General features: G+C 41.5%; 1 protein-coding gene across 1 annotated transcript; it reads left to right on the forward strand.

Moving 5' to 3' along the window:
* Nucleotides 1-2,392: 2,392 nt before the first annotated feature.
* LOC147085008 (Fc receptor-like protein 2) lies at nt 2,393-25,256 on the forward strand. The gene is given in 14 exon segments (XM_085979710.1): nt 2,393-3,399; nt 5,216-5,482; nt 7,883-8,161; nt 9,041-9,328; nt 10,992-11,108; nt 11,111-11,281; nt 12,112-12,213; nt 12,739-12,769; nt 14,770-14,861; nt 15,851-15,907; nt 16,687-16,743; nt 17,509-17,574; nt 21,610-21,641; nt 23,114-25,256. Coding segments are annotated over 14 exon segments (1,854 nt in total). The 5' UTR covers nt 2,393-3,233; the 3' UTR covers nt 23,243-25,256.
* The last annotated feature ends 125 nt before the right edge of the window (nt 25,257-25,381 follow it).

Genomic DNA, 25,381 nt, shown 5'->3' on the forward strand with positions numbered 1-25,381 from the left:
CCGTTTTTTATAATAGACGTTAAAGTGAGGCCCCTTCCAGGGTGTTTATCCCTGGTGCCCTGGGCAATATTTGTCCCTCAATCAACATGACAAAAACAGATAATCTGGTCATTATCAACATCATTGTGTGAACATTGGCTGCCACATTTCCTACACTGACTAAACTTTAAAAGTCCTTCATTGGTTTTAAAACGCTTTGGGAAGTTCGGAGGTCTTGAAAGGCGCTATAGGAATGCAACTATTTCTTTCATTTTTTAACGAAGATCTATCGATCTCCGTCTTGGAAGTACCAATTTACCCGCAAAATCCACAGCGGTTTTTGTAAAGAGCGTTGAAATTTCTCACTACACATTGTGTGAAAAAGTGCTTCCTGATTTCCATCCTAAATGGCCTATAAACAATTTTAATGAAATATTCCCTTCTCCTTGACAGAACAATCACACTCATTGGCTCTCAGAACAATGATACATTTCAATATTTGTCAGTTTCCTTTCATCCGGCAGCAACTTTTCCATATAGTCCTCAGACCATGGGGAACTTCCACAAAATAACAATTTATCTTTGTCCGTGAGAGGGACAATTGGCATCATTCGATATATTAATATTTTACATTTACTTCAACTGAACTGAATACCTCGTGGCATGTATGGACTGGCAGCAAATGTGTTTCCGCCTGTTTTGTGTCCCTGCCGAAGTCAAATTTCAACCCCTGGGTGTTTCCTCTATTCAGCTGCCTTACAGCTGAGCAGCTGAGGTCAAACTTGAAGATGGTCTCAGATAATGAAACATATTTTACATTGTCTTCTCTCTTGCAGTGCAAATTACTCATCAGGCGACCACACAAGGTATGATGACAATAATGTCCTTTATTGATAATAATCCAGTTGTGGAATGAACGCTTCCAATTTATATCTATAGGACAACAACAATCCAGCAATGGAGTAATTATCAGCTGTTCGCCCGTGCGTAAAACTGTGGTTCTGGACTCGCCACCTATGAGAAACTTTCGGTCATCATTTTCATTGATTCGGTGGGAATGTAAAGTGGGCGGTTTCTCTCACGGTCGGCCAATCAGAACCCCAGTTTTAAGCCTCGGCGCCAAGTTTAATGTCTACCACAATATATTAAAGAAAAAGCGACCTAGAAATTTGTCTGTGTAACTGCTAGATCATTTAACTGTGGGTTGGCAGCGAGTAATCATAACTGAGTAAATAAATGGATGGATAGATAGACAGTTCTTTGTTGAAGTAACAGGGAATGCTAATCAAATTAGTGCAGTTCACTGTCGTGTATATAGACTTTCAAAAAATGCCTAATGAAGTACCACACAACTGATTTGTTCGCAAAAATCGTATTGTTATCATTGCGATTAAGGGGTACGGACAGCGTGGATAAGAAATTGTCTGAGACAAGGAAGCAGAGAATAGTTTTCAATTTTCGTTTTCTGTGATTGGAAGGGAATATTCAGTGTTATTCATAGTCATAGAGTTATACAGCACAGAAAGAGGCCCTTCGGCCCATCGTGTACACGCCAGCCATCAAGCCCTATCTATTCTAATCCCATTTTCGAGCTCTTGGTCCGTAGCCTTGTATGCTGTTGCGTTTCAAGTGCTCATCTGAATGCTTCTTGAATGTTGTGAGGGTTCCTGCATCTACCATTTCATGATGATATGGAAATATATGGAAAGCGTACTTATTCTGTGTCGCTTTTATGCTTTCGCTAGTAAATCTGATGGGAGAGTGCATGGAGCACACTCCGACCATTCTGTTCTGCAATGACATACGGGGTGGGAGGCGGTGACTAGTGGTGTTTTGCAAGGATCAGTGCTTGGGCACCAGCTATTCACAATAAATATCAATGATTTGGATGAGGGAACCAAATATAATATTTCCAAGTTTGCTGATGAAATGACACGAGGTGGGATCGTGAGTTGTTATTAGGAGGCAAAGTGTCTTCAAGGAGATTTAGACAAGTTGAGTGAGTGGGCAAAACCATTGCAGATGCAGCATAACGTGGATAAATGTGAAGTTATCCACTTCGGTTGGAAAAACAGAAAGGCAGAGTACTAAATAAATGGTGATAGATTGGGAAATGTTCATGTATAAAGGGACCTGTGTGTCCTTGTACCCCAAACACTGAAAGCAAATATGCAGGTACAGCAAGCAGTTAGGAAGGCAAGTGGTATGTTGATATTCATTGCAAGAGGATTTGAGTACAGGAGCAAGGATGTCTTTCTACAGTTATAGAGGGCCTTGGTGAGACAACACCTGGAGTACTGTGTGCAGTTTTGGTCTCCTTACCTAAGAAAGGATGTACTTGACATAGAGGGAGTGCAGCGAAGGTTCACCAGACTGGTTGCCGGGATGGCAGGACTGTCGTATGAGGACAGACTGGGTCGACTAGGCCTGTGTTCACTACAGTTTAGAAGAATGTGTGGATCTCATTGAAACGGTTAAAATTCTGGCAGGGCTACGCAGACTGGATGCAGGGAGGATGTTTCCCCTGGCTGGCGTGTCTAGAACGAGGGGTCACAGTCTCAGGATACGGGGTAGGAAGTTTAGGACTGAGACGAGGAGAAACGTCTTCACTCATAGGGTGGTGAACCTGTGGAATTCTCTACCACAGAAGGCTGTGGAGGGCGAGTCACTGAATATATTTAAGAAGGGGATAGATAGATTTCTAGACACAAAAGGCATCAAGGGGCATGGGGAGAGAGCTGGAATATGTTTGTGAGACGTAGGATCTGCCATGATCATATTGAATGGCAGAGCATGCTCGAAGGGCTGAATGGCCTACTCCTTCTCCTATTTTTCCATGTTTCTGTGTTTCTAAGCTGGGTCCGGTGTAAATCACAAAATCCTGATTTGCATGGTGACAGAGGAGTACCGCCAGGAAAAGGCAGGTGCTTCTGCCGCCCAAAGGTCGGCCATTCTAAAAGTTTAAGCAGCCAGGGAGTTTCCGTTTACAACGTGCTGAGGTCGATATCAACGATGTAAAGTCATCACCAACTCAAAAGATCGATCCATGGGCACCCGATAGGTAGCGCCCATTTTGGACAGCGACTAGAAATTCTCTGTAGTGGATATTGCACAGATTAGTTTCAACAATTCTAATCAGAACATTATTTTAATTTCATTCTACAGCCCATGTCCCAGAAGTAGTCCTTAGCAATCCGAGCGATGGAATCGTGAAAGAAGGGGAGACATTTTACCTGCAGTGTCGATACAGAGGCATGAAAACATTGGCTCATTGGTATAAAGATGAGACTTATATTCATTTTAAATATATGTTCTTTGAAAGATATGCAGATAGTCGCATTGGAGCGTCTTACCAGTGTTCAGTGCCGCTGCCTTGGTCCTCCTCTGAGAAGAGTAAACCTCTGGATTTAGTCACCATTGGTAGGTAAACTTCGACACCAATGATCATAGCTCAGTTTTAGTCGAGAAATGTGTCGCTTATAAAGGGGCCTCACAGTCAAATATAGTACAGGATATCAAGCACATGCAATACTGGGATAAAATTGGACCACTGGGCAGAAGTGTATCTTCATCCCTCCTCCTAACAGGGGGACCTCTCGGTTTCCCCAGAGTTGAAATATATGCCGCTATTTTGTGCGGTAGTATCAGCCAGTTTCACCTCCCATTTATATCACATTAACTTCAATTGAAATATCGCACAGAGTCTAAATCTACCCAAATTCTTACATGTTGTTAGGTCAATCAAATGTTATTTATTTCAAGAGAGACCTTAAACCGCTAATTGTGCATGGAACAGCGGCTCTCTAAAACAGCAGATACGAGAAAGCCACCGTTAATATCTCCTAGAGTAATTTTAAGACTGTGTTGAAAGCTTAAATTCTATTTCCAAAGTTCAAACTACAAAATCTGTGATCTGCAAACTAGTTTATATTAATAATAATGACATCTGAGAATTGCTGTGTCGCCTTCTGGCTGCGTTGTGTCGCTGGTCTGATATGCAATGACTTCTCCATTTAAACATTACTTCATCCTCTGCGAAGTAGGTTGTAGGGTGACCCATCACAGGTTTAAAATCCAACTTTGGTGGAAGCACGTAATGGGCTCTACTCTCTCCAACCCTGTTACAAATCAAATGTAAAAGTCATAAAACCGACTGCTGTTTCGTATTCGCTCATTTGCCGCCAATGTGTATTGCAAATTTATACCGGAGTGGGAATAACTTTACCTTTCATCGCAGGGTGAAATAAACAGGCGAGGTCCAATCAATCGCCATGTTTTAGATTCAGGTGGAGTCGCATTTCTATTTACTTCAGTGTTAAATAAATCGAGAGTGGTTTGAAACTTATGGCTGCTCCATTACTGCCCTTTGGCCTCTTGGCGGTAAAAGTGAAAAGTAGCTCAAGTGTATCCTCCCGGCGCTCCCCTGGGATCAGGATTGGTTGGAAGTGCATCTGCAGACCCGAGGCATGGTGAGAAGTGGAGTGTACATTTATCTTGTGTCTCTCAGAAAACAAATTATTATGAGGTGCAACGAATGCTTTTATCTAGGTAATAAGCAATGCTAGAATAATTGTTGATAGGTGACTAACTAGGGGCGCTCCTTGAGCACTGCCACAAGTTTATTGTATGTGCAGTGCAAAAACCCTTTACATACATAAATGGGGTTCCCTTCCGCACACCTGGCGAAGTTACAGTGGAGGAGCGAAGGCAGGAAATTGCCCTGTGTTTCCACAAAAGGTAATGGGACAATGAGCAGCTAATTTGTTTGGTCTTGCTGGACGAACGAGCAATACCCCAGGACACTGGAACGACTTCTTCGTCTTGGCGTCGTTCAATGGGATTTTTAACTGATATCAGAAGCACCTGAACAGGTGAAAGCGGCCACGGTTTTAATATCTTGATTCCACAACATTTACAAATACCAGACGTTTATTTAGAGAGGGCTGGGCATCTGCCTGGCTGTTGAATCGATCCTCGCCATTGAACTTCGTTGATGAAACCTTGAAGGGCAATATGAGCAGTGATAGCTCAGCATTAGAAAGGGAACGGTCACTCTCTGAACCAATAAACATTAGTTTGGCTTTTCAGGTCTTAAAATTACTTTTAGTTACTGAGGTGATACCGATTGCTCTGGATATTGAGCTGCACTTTCAAGCCAATGTTTTTTAACATTGAAGAATGGTGCTTTAACATATTTTAATTTGTATTTCGTTCATATGTTTCACTTTTTTTGCAGCTTCTGATATGAATTTAACTCTGGAAGTGAATCCAACATCCGCACTGTCAGGTGACAGTATTATCCTGAAATGTTTGATGCCTTCCTGGAAATGGAGAGAAGGTTTTCCCTTCCTGTGGTATCGAGATAAACAGTTAATAGCAGAAACTGACGAATCTCAGTACACCATAGAAAACGCAAAAGAGTCAGATACGGCACCATATCGGTGTGAACTCAAAATACGTTACAGGAAGTGGATCTCCCCGAATGTAACCATCACCATAAAAAGTTGGTCACTGCTTTTCTTTTTCATTTTCTTTATTTGATCTGGTAATGAGCTGTTGAAGGATGTGAAGTATTCTAAGAATCCTTGGCCTATATATGACTGCACAACCACAGAAATGTGGTTGACTCTTAATCCCCTCTGAAATGGCTTGGCAAGCTACTAAGTTTTATCAAAGCACTAGAAAAAACTGTAAGATTAAAACTTGGAGGAACACCTGGCATTGAACTAGGCATCATATTCGGACACAGATAAGACACACAGTCAACCCTGCAAAGCCCTCCTCCCTAACATCTGGGGACTTCTGCAAAAATTGGGACAGCTGTCCCACAGACCAGTCAAGCAATAGCCTGTCATAGTGATGATCACAGAATCATACCTTCCAACCAATGTGGTGGCTGGGTGGTGACAGAGTGATGTAACTGTGAATATTTGCAGAATTCACAGTGATCATAGTAGATGTTGAGACACAGCAGGGAATAGCGAAAAGAGCAAAGTTCTATTGAAGGATTCATACTTGAATAAGTCTTGCACAGCGTGGAGTTCCTGTATCAGCAGAATATATTAAGCAGATTAAGTTCTCCGCAAACAAAGCAGCGAGTGGAAATCCATAACAATATAGTAATGCTGCCTACTGGAGTGTTCCACAATACAGCTGCTGGTTACCATTTAGTACAGTCGCACCTCGTGGTGGTTCTTGGTATATCCTTGCTCTTGTTATCAATAATCTCTGCTATTTGTTTAACTATATGAGATGAATTCTTACCTCCCAATCCATATTCTGTTTTCACCGAACTCTTCTCCAAACCTAAACTGAGGACTGAGCCTGCAGTTAAAATATTTGAGGTAGACCAGTTAAAATTCATTTTTTTATTGAAACAATGCTGTTCAATATTAGGCTTCAATACACATTTCACAAAAATGGCAAAGCTCTGCAGTTGAATTCATACATCAACTCTAAGCACATGGGGGCAGCTTCTTTGAAGGGCTCGGTGACTTAGCCTTGTTGAGCAAATGCTTTCTACCACCGTGATAACAACAGAGTGATGAGGTTTCCATTACGGTAGAAGGTAAATAGAACCAGCTGTAATTACTGTTCATCTTTCATTTAAAGAATTCTTCAGGGGATTATAGATAAATAAATATACGGGAGGGATCCAATGTGGAAAAAGATTTACTCCCAGCTTTATCACATAATAAATCAATTTTGGATGTGATCTGTTTAAATCAAAGCGCCACCTGGTTCTATAAAAAATCCATACATTTACTGAAACCCACACTTGTAATAGCTGCAACGTTTGAAGACCAGTGTCCACTCCCAGTGGCTAATATTAGCTTCCTGCAATAGTGTCGAATGGGCGATACTGAATTTGCCTCCCATTATATGTCCCTCCCGTGTTTGCGTCGCATCATTATCATTGGACAGGAACATCGTGCGTGGTGTACAATTGGTGCAAGATTCGATACCACGCGTTTTACACCATGGATCCAAGGTCAAGTTACCTCCTCTGTTTCTGTCTGACTGAATCAGCAACGAGCAGAACCTGGTCAGGAACAGCACGGTGTTTAATCAGACAGTGCCTTACCACTTACTAGTCCCGGCAATCGTTGCTAGCTGAAATCTCGGTGCTAAAATTTAACTTGGAGAGTGCAGTAGATAATTGGCAGACAAGGAAATCGAATTTCACCTGTGTGTAGATAGTATGGCCAATGAGCTACTACCGGTTTTGCACCCCAGACAAACTTGAATTTCCACCCCTCCAATTTCAGTAGAGGGGGATGACGGGGTGGCAAAACGCCGGAGGCTATTGAAGGCTGAGCCTCTGATGTCCGGCCTCTCGATTGCATTCAGTTAGAATCTGCCAATCATAACTCTATCTTTACATTTTAAAAGGAGCAGGCAATCAGAACACCAAGTGGGTGTTATCGATCCTGTGTCATCAGTGGATTTTCAAAGAATTGCATTGTCCATAGCTGAGCGTTTAACATGAATGTCCTAAAATGTGAAGGTGCTGCAACAATGACCAATGAGGTTTCAGTATTTAAGACTTGGGCATAAAGCATCGTCTGGGCGGAGAGCAGAGTCCAAAATCTGAGTGGGGGGAATGGGGTGGGCTGAAGAGGGATAATCTCACAGGACCCGCAGGATGTTTCCTCCATTCATTTTAACGGAAGGGTTAACTTCTCCCCAAATCTAGCCACGAGAGTATGTTCAGATGTCGGTGTTCCAAAGTGCATCTTCCTATAAACAGAGTGCAATCAAGGATTATTGAACGGCTCTTTCTTTGAACCGCTGTCAGCATTTCATTGCTCTGATTATTAACTTGTGTTATCCAAACAAATAATTTCATAAATCTTTGAGCGATGCTTCAGCTGGTAAATCTATTTTTTACTCTATTTTATAGAGCTCTTCTCCAAACCTACATTGAGGGCTGATTCTGAAGCTCAAATATTTGAGGGCCAACAGTTAAATCTCGCATGTTTGGTTGAAATATTTCGCTCCAGTTCGTCTTTGAGATATGTATTTTTCAAAAATGAACAAGCTCTCAATTCAGCGGCAGACCACAACTATTACATCAAGGAGACATCACTGCTGGACGATTCGGGGATTTACCAGTGTGAAGCAAGTACTTTGAACAGTGAGGTGAAGAAACTGAGTAATCAGGTTTCTGTTTCAGTCAGACGTGAGTACAATTTACTGTTAGAATTTAGCATCTTTCATCCACAAAATTCCCAGCAGGTTCGCACACGGGGATTGATCCGTGAAGAAAGGGCCTTACCTATATGTTCAACATGCACTGAATACATAAATAACTAAATTATTGTCGCATAGACAACAGGGGAAAGGAAATAATAGCATGTTTATACAACACATTCGTGAGGCCACAGATACTGTGTCCAATGTCCTGCCTTCCATTTTAAAGAGAACAGTAAAATCACAGAAAACGGGAAGCGTTGATTCACCAGATGACGCCAGGGATGGAAAACTTTATTCACCAGAATAGACTTGAGCTACTGGCACGAACACTACCGGAGTAGCCATGGCTAAGAGTTATTTCATTACTGTTTATTACATGATAAGACCGAGATAGGGTGATAAGGGAATGGTATTTACTCTGATTGCGAAGACAGGAAGGAGGGATCATTGATGTATAATTATCAATATAAGCGGGAGGATAGCTTAGAAGAACGTTCTTTATTCGAGGATTGCTGGAACAAAGAATGATTGGCCAAGTGGAGCAGTGGAGTTAGATGCAATTGCATTTAGGTAGATAGTGTTTATGGTACTGGAATAGTGCAGAGTTAGTAGGAATCAGTACCAGGCCAGAGATAGTAGGGTGGCCACTAGTGGATTGCAATAGGAATCATTGCAGTTCCAGAATCAGTTTTTCCTCTATTAATTCCACTGACTGCTGAAGTAGGAGAGGGGCACGGGCGCCCAAGATTGGAGTGGTAACCTAAATGACGAGGCTCTTTATTTTGATGAGAGCCCTATTTCACTTTGAAAGTAATACTACAAATTCCACAAAAGCAATGTAATTAACAAATGGTTATATTTACAGGAATCCCAGTGTCCAAACCGGAACTGGCAATCAGCCCTGGTAAAGAGTTACTGGAAGGCGACACAGCATCGTTAACCTGCTCAGTGTTCAACGGTTCTACCCCGATTACCTACATATTCTACAAAGGCCCGAATAAAGAACTCTTCCGAGAGGAGTCCAACCTAACCGAAATTACTTACCAAATCGGTAAAGTCAACCAAAGCACCCAAGGGGATTATATTTGTGGTGTTTCAAATGAAGCGACCAGACGTCCTCTACACAGCGATTTTGTTACGGTTGCAGTGCTAGGTGAGTTATTATAAATACCTCTGAGGCAGAACGAAACAAGTGACTCAAAGTGAGAACAGTCCGGGAATCATTGCTTTTGCCAATAGCTTGGACGTTGTAACATCTTCTTTGACATTCTTCTGTGTGAAGTGAGGCACTGCGCCATTTACATTAAACAGGTGAATGCCTAAAAAGAACAAGAATGTCATCTGATTGCATCAAATATTGGTCTACAAACTGCAACTGTTAGTTGTAGATTTAAAACGGCCGATCAGTCTGTTTAATTGACAAATTGAGAGAAGTTATACGGAGAGGTTAATGACGACTCAAATCTTAATACCATCGGCAGTAATTTTTGGGCTATAAATTTTAGAACATCATCTCTTAACCGTAGCTGCTAATACTTTTGTATTTGTATATGGGATTGGGCGTCGCTGGCAACATTTGCTTTAATTGGCCATCCCTAATTGCCCTTGAGAAGGTAGTGGTGAGCCACCTTCTTGAACCGCTGCAGTCCACGTGGTGAAGGTACTCCCACAGTGCTGTGAGGGAGGGAGTTCCAGGATATTGACGCAGGAGCGATGAAGGATCGGCGATATACTTCTAAATCAGGGCAGTGTGTGGCTTGGAGGGAACCTTGGAGGTGATGGTGTTTCCATGCCCCTGCGGCCCTTGTCCTTCTTGGGGGAAGAGGTCGCGGGTTTGGGAGGTGCTGCCGAAGAAGCCTTGGCGAGTTGCTGCAGTGCATCTTGTAGATGGTGCACACTGCAGCCACGGTGTGCCAGTGGTGGAGGGAGTGAATGTTTAAGGTGGTGGATGGGGTGACAATCAAGGGGGCTGCATTGTCCTGATGGTGTTAAGATTCTTTAGTGTTGTTGGAGCTGCACTCACTAGAAAAGTGGAGAGTATTCCATCACACTCCTTAATTGTGCCTTGTAGATGGTGGAAAGTCTTTGTGGAGTCAGGAAGTGAGACACGCGCCAGAGATTACCTAGACTCTGACCTGCTCGTGCTGATGATATATTTCAAGCTCAGTTGGACAATATAGGTTCCATCCCTATATTATTGGAAGATTGGCAACAGTGGAGCCCTCAGGCTTTCGGCCCGAATTAGGCTTTGCTCTGAAGCGGGCCATTGTAACTTTAGCCGAAGGTGAAACATGGGTCATATCGTAGAGTTCGCCCATTATAATCAACGTCATATGTTTCCTTCCATTGCCTGGTGGATTCCCCCCGCATTGTTCTGTATGTAACTCAGCGCAAGTTGTACTGATGGCTCATTGTCACCACCACATTGAGGCCGGTGACAAAGGAAATCTGCACATGTTTCAGTGCATTAACGAACCTACCTGAAAACAATCATCTTGTTTGTCCACTCGCTATATTTCCCGTTTCATATACAGTCCTGTTGAAAACTTTCAATTTTGGAAGAAAACCTACTATTTGGTGTTATGTGTCGAAACATTAGTTAGAACTAATATTCACTATCACTAATGGAACAGCGCAAGGACAATTCTGAACTAAATATTTTCGCCAATGCATTTACACCTGATCAACAATTCTTGCACCAGTCTGATTTATTTATCTGATTTAATCTAAGATAGTACTCAAAATAGGTTTCAATGTTGAATTGTAACTTGCAGAATTAATTCTCTACATCTTTAATCTGATCTGCTTTCCACTAGTTCCTGCAGCTGGTGCTTCTCTCACTTCCAATGCCAACAAAACTGAGATTTCAGCGGGGGACCGTCTCTTTCTCCAGTGCCTGGTGAAGAGAGGCACTGCACTGCTTTTCCGCTGGTACAGTTAGGAAACAACAGCGAATCTTATCACTTAAGCAGGGACGGGAGTGAACTCATTATCAATTCATTCCAGACAGGCCATGGAGGTCGATATCACTGTGTAGCGACCAACAGAGGGAGCTTTGAAGGAATAGTAATGACAACCAGCAATTATATCGATGTCACGGTACCATGTAACAGAACATTGTGCTTGATCTAATTTTATGAAATACTTTTCTTCCGTCAAAGTAAACAGTATATTGAATTTGCATGACTTATATCTCATAAAGAAAACATCGCAGCTCAGGTGAAAATTTATAAGTATAGTTTCTGATTAAGAAATTGAACTTAACTAGGTGAAAATCGTGCTGAAATAAACTAGCAAATTTTCACAAGGGTGCTTTTGAAGTTGAAATTGATAAGGATACAAAGCAGAGCCATGGTCATAAAGTGACAGAGAGGGGAAGTTTGGGAGGGGTGAGCAAAAACCTGGCTGCAAATATGGTTCCTGTGAGGATGTTTGAAGCAGGCTGTAGTAGAGGTGGTTTAGGAGAGTAGAGCCAAAGCACTTTCACTAATGGTGTGACACAGGAAGCGCGTGAGCCCAATAGGCCACAAATTAACTGACTGAGGGCTGTAAGGATGGAGATATAATTGGAGGATATATGTAAGAAATATAGTGAACATGAGGACCAGGTGTTTAAAATTGTTACATTCGAGGACAGGAAGCTAGATTGGAAAAGTGGCGAGTAGGAATTGGTGTGGGACAGGGATGTCTTGCTTAGTTGTAGTTTGTGGATGGCGGCGTTGGGAGCTCAGAAAGGAAGGCATGGTAATAATCGACCCTAGAGCTGACAAATCCATGGACCAATGTTCCAGGTTCGTGGGTCTCAGGTGGGTAGAAATGGAATCCATTCAGTGCAGATTTTAAAAACAATTTTAATTTGGTGTATGGTGCGGTGTTGAATTTGTAATGCTTGGAATGGTTTTATGCTATTCATGTAATAAGTTTGTTTGATTCCAGCACAAAGTCACACAACCGCGATCACAGCAACAGTTCTTCCACTTTTTCTGATCGCTGCCCTGATTGCACTGGTTTTCTTCAAACTTCGGAAGCAGAAACAAGGTGAGCAGTGTCTTCCGGGCAGGTGATTGGCTCGACAGACACGGGATGGGATTCATTACCCAACATATTCAGTTGCATCATTCGAAATGTAACAGACTGATTTGAGAGGGAGAGGCACAGTTTGGGCAGGAGTGCAAAGAGTTATTTACATGGATGAATTCGGTTGATGAACTCAGCTTGCTTAGTTGAGGATATGTTTCCGCTTCTACCATTCTCAAAAGGAATAAATCTGTGCCAGGGGGAGAATAATAACTGGCACGTGGTTAGGAAGAGAATGTGAAATCTGCTTGATGATTTGTAATGATTGGTGATATCTTAAATTTTTCCAGAAGTTCTTTGTGCATTCGTGCTCTGTTTTATTTAATTATTGATATAAATGCACGTGTGTAACAGTTTTTAATTATTAACAATGAAAATGCTTACTGTCTGACGATTATTTAAGGAAACCAAAACCATCTCTAGGCAGTAGAAGTGCCATATTTATTGCACAACTTGCTGAAATATGTCTCTTTCTATTTTATCCAGACAATTCCTCAAGTGTTTCACAGCCGCAGGGGTAAGTCTGCAAAATCTTTATATTAGTCCATCGTAACTATATCCATGATTATACTGAAAGCTGAAAATCCTCTTTGGCCCGGGTGCAAATTATACGCCCCCAATTGGAACTGAATATTGGACTCGACATAGACGGTCGCTAGTTGCGCCTTTTATGCCTCCACGTACAAGTGGAATTTCACGCCATAGTCTCTGATATAGCTCCGATGGAGACGGTTGGAATGTTTAAGTGCTAAATACTCTCTTTTTTGGTTCTTGCTTTTTAGTTTATCAACAGGTCAGTCAGCCTAACATAGTTATTGGAAACCATTATTAGGGAAAAAATAAACATTAATTTGTAAAGACATTGTTTAATCAAGGAGATGCAACATGGATTTGTTAAAGGAAATCATGTGTGACTAACTTGATTGAATATTTGATGAGTTAACAGAGACTTTTGATCAAGATGGTGTAGTAGATGTTGCATATATTGACTTGCAGAAGGCAGTCATCCGAGGCTTGTTAAAAAAGATGTAAACCCATGGGATTAAGGGAAAGTGGCGTTATGGATACAGAATGGGCTCGGTGACAGGAAGCAGAGAGTGGTGGTGGATGGATATTTCTCAGACGGGGAGGTGGTTTTGCAGTGGTGTTCCCCAACAGTCATTTTGGGGTCCAGTACTCTTTGAATTTTAATGACTGACCTAGACAAAGGTGTAAGGAGCAACATTGTAAATCTGCAGATGATACATAACTTGGCCAGGTAGTAGATTGTGATGAGGATAGTTGTAGTCTTCAGGGTGACATAGACAGGAATGGTTAAATGGGCAGAAGCATGGCAGATGGAGTTCAACCTGGAACTGTGAAGTGATGTACTTTTGGAGAACTAATCTGGAAAGACAATATACAACAAAAGCCACGATTTTGAAAAGTGTAGATGAGCAGAAATACTTTGGTGTGCATATACACAAATCCTTAAATATGACATGGCAAGTAGATAAGTTGGTTAAAGCAGCATATGGATCATTTGTTTTTTTTAAATAGCGGCTTATAATGTAAAAGCAAAGAGAACAAGCTAGAACTTTATGAATCAATGTTTAGGTCTCAGCTGGACAATTCATGGTAGCAACTCATCAAGGCTTCTTCGGCAGCAGCTCCAAAACACGCAAACTCTTCCAACTAGAAGGACAAGGGCAGCAGGCGCATGGGAACACCACCACCTCCAAGTTCCCCTCCAAGTCACACACCATCCTGACTTAGAAGTATATCGCTGATCCTTCATCGCCGCTGGGTCAAAATCCTGGAACTCCCTCCCTAACAGCACTGTGGGATTACCTTCACCACACGGACTGCAGCAGTTCAAGAAGGCGGCTCACCACCACCTTCTCAAGGGGCAACTAGGGATGGGCAATAAATGCTGACCTTGCCAGCGACACCCACATCCAAAATACGAATAAAACCACACTTCAGGAAACATAGTAAGAGGCAAAGAAAGGTTACAGCGGAGGTTTACAGGATATTACAAGGGATGAGGGACTTTATTTACAAGCAGTGGTTGGATAATTAGGACATGGAATAGAGAAGGTTAAGAGGTGAGCCATTAGAGATTTTCAAGGGGATGAGAAGTTTTGTTAGAGTAGATAGAGAAACAATATTCCCTCTTGGTCAATAACAGAGGTCATAGATTTAACATCATTGTATAAAGATCTTGAGGGGAGATGTGGAGAAATATTTTTCAATGAGAGAGTTGTCGGGATGTAGAATGCTCTACCTGAAAATTTGGTGGAAGCTATTTCCATCAATAACTTTAGCAGTGAGTTGGACGGATCGTTGACCATGAGGACCATTTAGGGCTGCGGACAACAGCCAGGGATATGGGACTAAGTACGATTGCTCCTTCAAGGCGTTCTATGTTCTGTATATCTACTTCTGAAATCTATGATTCTGTAACATTTCGTTAAAAGTTAACTTTGCGTTGTTGATGCATGAATCCTAAATATCTGAGAACATTTCCGTGCACAGTGTGGCAACTGAAAATAAATCTCTAACCCCGAGTGAAGAAACATCTGCGAACAATTTCGAGTATGCAGTTGTGGGATCAGCCCGAAATACCGGTAAGCGTGAACTGACACATGTGAAAAATATGGTAGATTGTTCATGGTAACATTGGTTCTGCCGCTAACCCATCGTATCTTCGGTGGAATATCGGTAAATATTCAGGGAAACGGCCATATATGCATGGCTTGCGGCAATATTCCACTGACGTTGTGACAGGACATGGTGGAAATCACCCATGGACATTGGAGTTCTTCATCTGCAAGCATTCAGCATACCCTCGTGTTAGATTCCCATCTTATTGTCTGGGTATTAAGCATCGCGTGGGTCGAGCATACTCAGGGAAATAGTTGAGGCACTTGGCACGGTTCTATTGAACCATGTTAGTGGAAAGAAAAGCTGGTGGGTTCCGTAAAGGATGTGCCTGTTGCCCCAGCAGACTGAGCAGTCTGCGCTCTTTGCAGGTGACGCTAACTGTTCCGACGCCAAAACAAAAATCTACCCCCTATTCCCTTTTAATTTTGAATTCATTATTTCCTCTACCTCTCATTTTTCTTTTTCTGATGGTAGTGGTTCTCAATCGGCCGGGATTGATAGGTGGACATCTGGGTGCTAGTCCAAAATTTTAATCTCAGAACCTGATAATCCGACATAAGGAACAATATCTTGAGTACTAAATTGATTTGGGGAACTGTCTCCTCCCCACCATTACAAATCAACTTTCCAAGCAAAGGATGCTGGAACTGGTCCTCAGCCCGATATCTGGGTGCCTGGAATGGAGTAATCAGAGAATATGCTTCTCACCGTCACCCTGTTTACAAGCAAGCGACTCAGCCCAGCCCTATGGCTTGGGACCAAAACACTTCATGAATTTGCTCACGGGACGGTGGATCAGCTTGTATTGATCAGGATAATTAGTTGCTTAATTTTAATACCAGTAAACACAGCAGTAAATTTCCAATCATGAATTGTAGGTTGTGTCTGGTATCTAAATGCTTCCTTAATTAACTATGTCATTGAGCACAGTTTCCATTTTTTCTCTCTGCAGCTTCTATTTCCAATCATATAATCTACAGTGTAGTCCAAGGCACGAAACCTATGGAAGGTAAGAATTCGCCTTGTTACTTGGCTGGAGGGATTTGTATATCTCATAGGGCTTCATAACTACTGTGAGGGTAGCGACTGTCTTCAGACTGTGAGAAGTAATCTGGGAAGGGTCTGAATCGATTGATGCATTATAGGACTGGCACCACAATTACAGTATTTGTAAATGACAAAATCACTATTGGCACTTTGTAAGTTCCATCTCTCGGGAGTAGTATCCTTAGAACCTGCACACGAACTCCACTGTTCTGGTTTTTAGATAACTATTGTGTGGAATATCGTAATTGGCCAGACTCTTAATGTCACCATAAAATGCAACGACGATAACAAATCCTTAATATAACTCGATCGATACAGTTGAAGGCAAGTAACGTGTACATTTGGCAAACATAATCCATTCTTGGACATTTAAATCAATGCTATGCAATTAATGGTTATATAACTGAGGGGAATGATATGCTCTAATTCCATGCACTATATACATATTATGGATACTAATACGATTTTCTCAATTCATTATCGCTGTCAATTAATTTATACCAAGCAATCAGTCAGTCTAGCTCTGTAAATAGGTATCCATGTGTCCATCAATATCTTTCTATCTATGACTTTGCTCACGGGCCTGTGGAGCAGCTTTTATTGATCAGGTTAATTAGTTGCTTCATTTTAAAACCAGTGAACACAGCAGTAAATTTCCAATCATGAATTGTAGGATGGATCTGGTATCTAAGTGCTTCCTTGATTATCATTGATCGCAGTTTCCTCTTTCTCGCTCTACAGCTTCTAGTTCTGATCAGATAACCCACAGTTTAGTACAAGGCACGAAGCCCATGGAAGGTAAGGATCCGCTGTGTTACTTTGCTGGAGGGCTTGTTAACTACTGTAAGGGTAGTGACTGTCTTCAGATTGTGAGACATCATCTGGGAAGAGCCTGAATCGATTGATGCATTATAGGACTGAAACCACAATACCAGTATTTGTAAATGAAAAAAATCACTATAGGCACTTTGTAAGTTCCATCTCTCAGGATTAGTATCCTTAGAACCTGCACACAAATTCCCCTGTTCTGATTCTTAGATAACATCATAATTGGCCGGACAATTAATGTTGCCATAAACTGCAATGACGATAACAAATGCTTAATATAAGTCGATCAATAAAGTTGAAGGCAAATAATGTGTACTTTTGGTGGCAAACATCATCCATTCTTGGACATTTAAAACAATGCTATTCAATTAATGGTTATATATCATCCTTATTAAACTTATGGAAATGACATCATCTATTCCCATGCACTAAATTCATATTATGGATACTAATACGGTTGTCTCAATACATTATCGCTAGCAATTAATTTATATCAAGCAATCAATCAGTCTACCTCTGTAAATAGCTATCCATGTATCCATCAATATCTTTCTATCTATGTATCTATCTATCTTTATATCTATCTTCCAAATATCTATGTATCTTTCTATCTATCACTCCATGTCTTCCTCCCTATTTCTCTATATATATCTATCGTCCCTCTATCATCTATATATTAATCCATCTTAATGAAGCCTTATTTTTGTCTTGTTTTCTCTTTTTGTTTCTGTTTAGATATTACCGGAAATGCTGCCAATTTAGTGTATTCGGAGGTCACGATCAGAAAGTCACGAGGCTGTGGTAATTTCTGTCAATTGTTCGCAGCTGTTGCTAAGCAAGATGATAATTACAGTTCTACATAATGTTGGGTTATTCCTCTGCTTGATATAGTGGGAATGAGGTACATGGACTGTAAACTAAATAGTGGGGAGGGGGGAGGGTTCAGTTGAAGGGGAATTTAGAAAGTCAAACAGAAAGGAGGAGGTAACAGTGCAAGGTAGCGATAGGGGTAATGATAACCAGAGATTGACAGGAGGAGACAAAGCATACAGACATAAACGTGCACTTGCAAACAGATTCAGAGTAGTTAAAAATGGTATAAAAATAAATAAAAGCTCTTTAACTGAATGCATGCAGCATTCATAACAGGATAGATGAGTTGCCGGCACAAATCGAAATAAATGGGCATGATCTGATAGTCATTACAGAGACGGGGTTGCAAGGTGACCAATTCTGGGAACTGAATATTCAAGGGTATTTGATATTTCGGAAGAATAGGCAGAAAGCAAAAGGAGTTGGGTAACTCTTTTAATAAAGGATGTGATCAGTGCAGTGGTGAGAAATGATATTGGCTCAGAATATCAAAATATAGAATTTGTTTTAACGGAGATAATAAATAGTAAGGGAAATAAATCATTAGCGGGAGCAGTCTATAGCACTCCTAACTGTAGCTACACTGTGTAGGACAGTGTATAAATCAAGAACTAATAGGGGCTTGTAAGTAAGGTACTGCGATAATCATGGGCGATTTTAATATTCATATAGCTAGAACAAATCTAATTGACAAGGTTAGCCTTGAGGTCGAGTTCATAGAATGTATTCGGTATGGTTTCTTAGAACAATACGTTGTGGAATCAACCAGGGTGATGGCTATTTTAAATCTGGTAATATGTAATGGGGCAGGATTAATTAATGATCTCATGGTAAAGGATCCTCTTGTGAAGAGCGATCATAGCATGATGAATTTCTAATTCAGATTCAGGGTGAGAAACTTGGGTCTGAAACTTAAATAAATTCAATTACAAAAGGTATGAAGAAAGAGTTGGCTAAAGTAGACTGGGAAAATAGATTAAAGTGTAAGACGGTAGATAGGCAGTGACAGATATTTAATGAGATTTTTCATAACTCTCAGCAAAGATTTATTGCAGCGTGCAAGAAAGACTCTACGAGAAGGATGAACATCCGGGGCTAACTGACGAAGTTTAGGATGGTATCAAATTGAAAGAAAATGCATAATATGTTGCAAAGATTCGTAGTAGGTGAGAATTGGGAAATTTTTGAAAATCAGCAAAGGATGACTAAAAAATTAATAGAGGTAGAAGATAGATTATGAAAGTAAACTAGCAAAGAATATAAAAAAACAGAGACTAAGAGCTTCAACAGGTATATAAATGAAAGATAATAGCTAAAGTAAACGTTGGTCCCTTAGATGATGGGACTGGGGAATTAATAATGGGAAACGGGGAAATTGCAGAGACATTTAACAAATATTTTGTATTGGTTTTCACGGTAGAAGACACAAAAAGCATCCCAATGATAATTGATAATCAAGGTGCTGTATTCACAATATATATCTAAAATTTGGGTGAGGGTCCCAAATGTAATATTTCCAAGTTTGCTGACATCACGAAACTAGGTGGGATTGTGAGTTGTGAGGAGGAGGCTAATAGGCTTCAAGCTAATTTAGACAAGTTGATTGAGTGGGCAAATACATGGCAGATGCAGTATAACATGGATAAATCTGAAGTTATCCATTTCAGTACGAAAAACAGAAATGCAGAATATTATTTAAATGTTGATAGATTGGGAAATGTTGATGTACAGACGGACCTGGGCGTCCCTGTACACCAGTCACTGAAAGCAAACATGCAGGTGCAGCAAGCAGTTAGGAAGGGAAATTGAATGTTGGCCTTCATTGCAAGAGGAGTTGAGTACAGGAGCGAGGATGTACATTTATACAGGGCCTTGATGAGACCTTGGGAGTACGGTGTACAGTTTTGTTTTCCTTACCTAAGAAAGGATATACTTACGATAGAGGGAGTGCAGCGAGGGTTCATCAGACTGATTCCTGGGATGGCAGGACTGTCGTCTGAGGAGCGATTGGGCCGACTAAGCTTTATTCACGAGAGTTTAAAAGAATGTGAGTGTATCTCATTCAAACGTATAAAATTCTGACAGGGCTAGACAGACTGGATGCAGGGAGGATGTTTCCCCCGGCTGGTGGATCTAGAAGGATTGGTTACATTCTCAGGATGGCGTACATTCAAGGTTCTTAAATGAAGTGGCTGCAAAGATAGTCGATGCATTGGTTGTAATCAACCAAATTTCCCTGGATTCTAGAGAGCTCCCAGCGGCTTGGAAATTCGCAAATTTAACGCTCCAATTGAAGAAAGGAAAGAGGCCAAAAGCAGGAAGCTATTGGCCAGTTAGCCTTACATCTGTCATTGGGAAAATGATGGAATCCATTATTAAGGAATGAATAGCAGGACATATAGAAAATCATAATGCCATCTACTTGAGTCAACATGGTTTTATGGAAGGGAAATTGTGCTTGACAAATTTATTGGAGTCCTTTGAGGATGTAACGAGGAGTGTGGATAAAGGGGAACCAGTAGATGTAGTGTATTTGAATTTGCAAAAGTCATTCGCTATGGTGCCAGATAAAAGGTTACTGCACAAGATAAGAGCTCTCGGGCTTGGGGGTAATATATTAGCATGGATAGAGGATTGGCTAACTAACAGAAAACAAAGAGTCGGGATAAATGGGTCATTTTCCGGTTGGCTAACTGTAACTAGTGGGATGCCACAGGTATCAGTTCTGGGGCCTCCACTATTTACAATCTATATTTATGACCTGGCCAAATTTGCTGACGATACAAAGGTACATGAGAAACAAGTTGTGAGGAGGACACAATTAGTTTGCAAAGGGATATAAATATGTTAAGTGAGTGGGCAGAAATTCGGCACATGCAGTATAATGTGGGAAAATATGAGATTATCCACTTTGGTAAGAAAACTAATGAAACAAATTATTATTTAAATGGGGAGAGACTACCTAATGCTGCCATACATAGGGGACTGGGTGTCCTCATACTTGAAACACAAACGGTTAGCATGCAAGTACAGCAAGTAATTAGGAAGGCAAATGGAATGTTGACCTTTATTGCCAGGGGGTGGAGCATAATAGTAGGGAAGTCTTGCTACAACTGGAGTATTGCGTGTAGTTCTGGTCCCCTTATTTCAGGCGGGATACACTTGCATTGGAGGCAGTTCAGAGATGGTTCACTAGGTTAATTCCTGAGATGAAGGGGTTGTCTAAAGAAGAAATGTTGAGCAGGGTGGGCATTTACGCATTGGAGTTTAGAAGAATGAGAGGTGATCTTATTGAAACATATAAGATTCTGAGGGTGCTTGACAGGGTAGATTCAGGGAGGATGTTCCCCCTCGTGGGGGAATCTAGCAGTAGTGGACAAAGTTACAGGATATGGGATCGCTCTTTTAAAACGATGATGAGGAGGAATTTCTTCTCTGAGGTTGTGAATCTTTGGAATTGTCTAACCCAATGAGCTGTGGAGGCAGAGTCATTGAGTATATTCAAGGTGGAGATAGACATATATTTGAGCTACAGGGGAGTTAAGGGTTTTGAGGAGCGGATGGGAAAGTGGGGATGAGGCCAAGTCAGATCAGTCATGGTCGTATTGAATGGTGGTGCAGGTTCGAGGGGCCGAATGGCCTACTCTTGCTCCTATTTATGTTTCTCATGAAATATCACGTAGATGTTATTAGCAGGTGTAATTTTAACCTAACTCAGCCTGGTCGAAAAGGGACTGGGTCTGGTGAAATCCCTGTTGTCAATCGCACCCAATTTTACTCTCCTACTACAAGGGAGAGTAAAGTCCATTGGGTGTACACCCACCCTGAAATTGTCCCGATCTCGTCAGTTTACTGCCAGGGTGGGTGATACTAAAATGACCCCGGATTAGGCTGGATTAATCTGATTCTGTTCATCAACTTCCCCAGATTGTTGCCTTTATAATGCATCTGCTTTATTTACAGATAATGATGATGGCGCCTCAGGAAGGAAACAGGTAAGTTTTCTTTAGAGGGGAAAGATGCTGGTGAGAAATATCACGACCAATGCGGGTAGATTTCTAACTAACCTTCGCAAAGTAAACTGTCGGCCATCAGTTTTAGCAATGGCCCGATTGAAACACACACCCTTATCAATAAGATATTCCTTTGGACTGTGAAACGAGCAGCACATTCGCTGTCCACCCGTTATGGTCCCACACTGCCCAAAAGCAATTTTAACCCCGATGTCTATTATTCTCTATCATTGGGACAGATATGCTGCTTGCGACTTGGGCTTAAAGAGGGCGATGACGGTCTTTCACACAGAATAGAAAACACACATTTTTAATTTGCAATGATTTGAATTAAAAATAGAATCCGGCGGTTCCAGTCGACGCCAGTTTTAAGCCTGGGCCGAATTTGTGAAATCTAAATCATTCTGTCTGCAAAGGTCGCTGCTAAACTTGCTCCACACCACTAAAGTAGCCCCTGATTAGTAATTTAAATCCCGACCATTATTTTAAAATTCAGTTGCCAGTTGTTTACAGAATAATAAAGAACATTGTAGTTTTGTTCCACCGAAAGATCATTGCAAATATGGGTGCAGTAGCTTCGTGGTTACATAACTGGATCAATAATCCAGAGGTCTCGACTAATGGTCCGAAGACATCAGTTCAAATCCCAGCACTGGCAGCTGGGGAAAGTAAACTCAGTTAATTAAATACATCTGGAATAAATAGCTCATAACAGTAATGGTGACCATGACACACTCTGGTTGTTGTAAAACCCAACTAATGTCCTCAAGGAAGGAAATTGGCTGTCCTTACCTGGTCTACCCTGTATGTGACTCCAGACTCACTAGCAATGAGGTTGACCCTTAACTGCCCCTAAAATGGCCGAGCAAGCCAATCAATTGTACCAAACTGCAAGAAAAGGCATTAACCCTATGGGAACACCTCCCCCTCCAAGTCACACACCATCCTGACTTGGAAGTATATTGCCATTCCTTCATCGCTGCAGGGTCAAACTCCTGGAACTCACTCCCTACCAGCACTGTGGGAGCACCATCACAACACAGACTGCAGCGTTTCAAGAAGGCGGCTCGCCACCATCTTCTCAAGGGCAATTAGGAATGGGCAATAAATGCTGGCCTTGCCAGCGACGCCCACATCCCGTCAATGAATAAAAAATTATCATCGCTTGTTTAAATTTAGTCGGTGGTTTATTCATTGCTCGTTTCAATCCAACCATTTTATTTTGATTTTTAACTATAAAAGTAAATTAATAGAGGAATTATAAGTGAAATTGTGTGAGCTCAGCCAGTTAATTGTCAGTAGTTTTGACCATACTGTAAATCGGGCAATATTGAATTGGCCATCCATTATCCATCTCTCCCGACTTCCCTTCCACTGAAATCACCACTGATTCTCTCTCGCCAGCTGTGCGCCACCACCTGAGACAATTTCAGCCCCATATTCTTTAATTCCAGGATAACAAGATTGGTCCCAGCGACTATTGTGTCACGTACGCCACAGTTAACCGCACAAACACTGAAGCTAGTTTGGAAGGACGTCCAATGGAAGAAGGCTGTGTCTACGAAAACCTTCCACGGAAATAAGAGTGAAGCAGGATTAAAAAGCATGGATACAACAAGAAAACAGAATGGAGGCAACGACAATCAACTTGTGCTCTGTGCAAACTACCTGCCCTCAGGGACTTTAGTCTGAAGGCAGGTTAGGCCATTGTTCCTTGTGCAAGGCCTCCTAGGCACAGCGTTCCTGCCCGCCAGCCATTCAATTTATACATATGTTTTACTCTGACAGGACTTTATATCTCGAGGGATATCATGTCGCAAGCTTTGCAGCTGATATTTTGCACAGGGAACCTACGTGTGGCTTTGGTGGTGCTACGTGCAAGTCTATACAGTGTGTAAGAATATTGCACCGGAACGTACACCCAGGCTAGCCATGTTCTAATGCAATTAGTTAATGGATGCGTTTGGGGCTCTTGCTCTCTTGTTCCGCCAGTGTACTTGCATTCTTCCAAAACTGCAGAGGGAGATCAGTGGATCCCCTGGAGAAATTATGCAAATGCCCGAAGATGATGGGAGAAATCCTGTAGCAATTTCTAGGGTCAATTTTATCTTAAGTCATGTTGTAAAATGAATGTTATCGAACTGACCACCTATGTGACCCCATGACCCCATGACATATTTCCTTTTCCATTAACTTCAATGTAAAGTAAAACCGGGCATGCTGTATAATGGGAGCCTTGATTGATATCGTCCATTTGCCACTCTCGCCCAATATTCAAATTATTCCAATCTATATGAATGCCACAAAAAAACTGTGTATAGAGTAAGTGGTTACTGTTTAATCTTCATCAATTGGGAGTTTAGCATTGCATTGGCAGAGCGCAGGGTAGAATATCTGGTGGGAAGGATGGCCCATTACTTGCCAAGCCCATCGAATTTTGCTTTCTTTCAACCTTCAAAAAGCAGGCCGTTCCGTTACCGGCATCCCTTGTGCCAAACTTTCCTTCCACGTTCCGGCAGTACAGACTGAACTTTACCTCACCACATATTAGTGCCAGATGCATAAGACATAGCGTTTTGTAATGCTACATGGATGATGGGATTTTTAAAATTTACACGGAATTTAAAGCACAGTAACTGGCATTCTGCCCAAGTGGCCTGTGCTGGCGTTTATGTTCCACACGAGACTCTTCTCACCTTCCCTCATCTAATCCTATCAACATATCCATTTTGTAACATATAACATAAAAACATAAGAATTAGGAGCAGGAGTAGACCATATGGTCCCTCGAGGCTGCTCTGGCGTTCAGTAAGATCGTGGCAGATCTTCGACCTTAACTCCACTTGCCCGCCCGATTTCCATATCCCTTGTTTGAACTAGAATCCAAAAATCGATTTTATCTCAGCCTTGAATGTACTCAATGATTCTGCATACACACCAAATTGGGGAAGTGCATTACAAAGACTCACAACCCTCTGAGTTAAGAAATTCCACCTCATGGCTGACCCCATAACCTCAGACTATGTCCCCGAGTTTTAGAATCTCCAGCCAGGGGAAACTGCCTCTCAACATCTATCCTGTAAATCCCCCCAGAATCCTAGATCATCTCTCATTCTTCTAAATCCCAGTGAGTATGGTCCCAATCTACTCAATATGTCCTCTTCGGACAACCCTCTCATCCCGGGAATCAATCTAGTGGACCCTCATTGAACCGCCTCTGTGATGGAGACCACAAAAGGACACAATACTCTAATGTGGTCCAACAACATTTCTATACAAATTTAACATGGCTTCTCTCCTTTTCCATTCATTTCCTCTAGAAATGGACTCCAATACTTCGGTAGCAACTTGTTTTTCTAATTTTAATGATTTGTGAATGTGCACCCCTGGATCCCTTGCTCCTCTACCCCATTTAGATTCTAATTTTTCGAGAATAATGTGGCTTCCTCATTCCTCGGACCAAAATTCACAACCTAACTATGTTAAAATTCGCTTGCCATGTACACGCCCATTCAGCATGTTTATTAACGTCTTTTTGTATTTTATCGTGCTTCAACAATAACTGTTTTAATCGTTGAATAATAAATACAATTTTAAGAAATATTCCCTGTTGTTCACAGATTGACATCAAGTGTAAGTCTATTCAGAACGATTTCAACCAAACCTTCTGCTAATTCAATGCACAAATACAGTGGCTTTAGTTTGTATTTAGGGAATGACCA

Source organism: Somniosus microcephalus, unplaced genomic scaffold (assembly GCF_052327205.1).
Source record: "Somniosus microcephalus isolate GS21.2 unplaced genomic scaffold, FLI_Smic_1.0 unresolved_chr9, whole genome shotgun sequence".
Classification (NCBI taxonomy): Eukaryota; Metazoa; Chordata; class Chondrichthyes; order Squaliformes; family Somniosidae; genus Somniosus; species Somniosus microcephalus.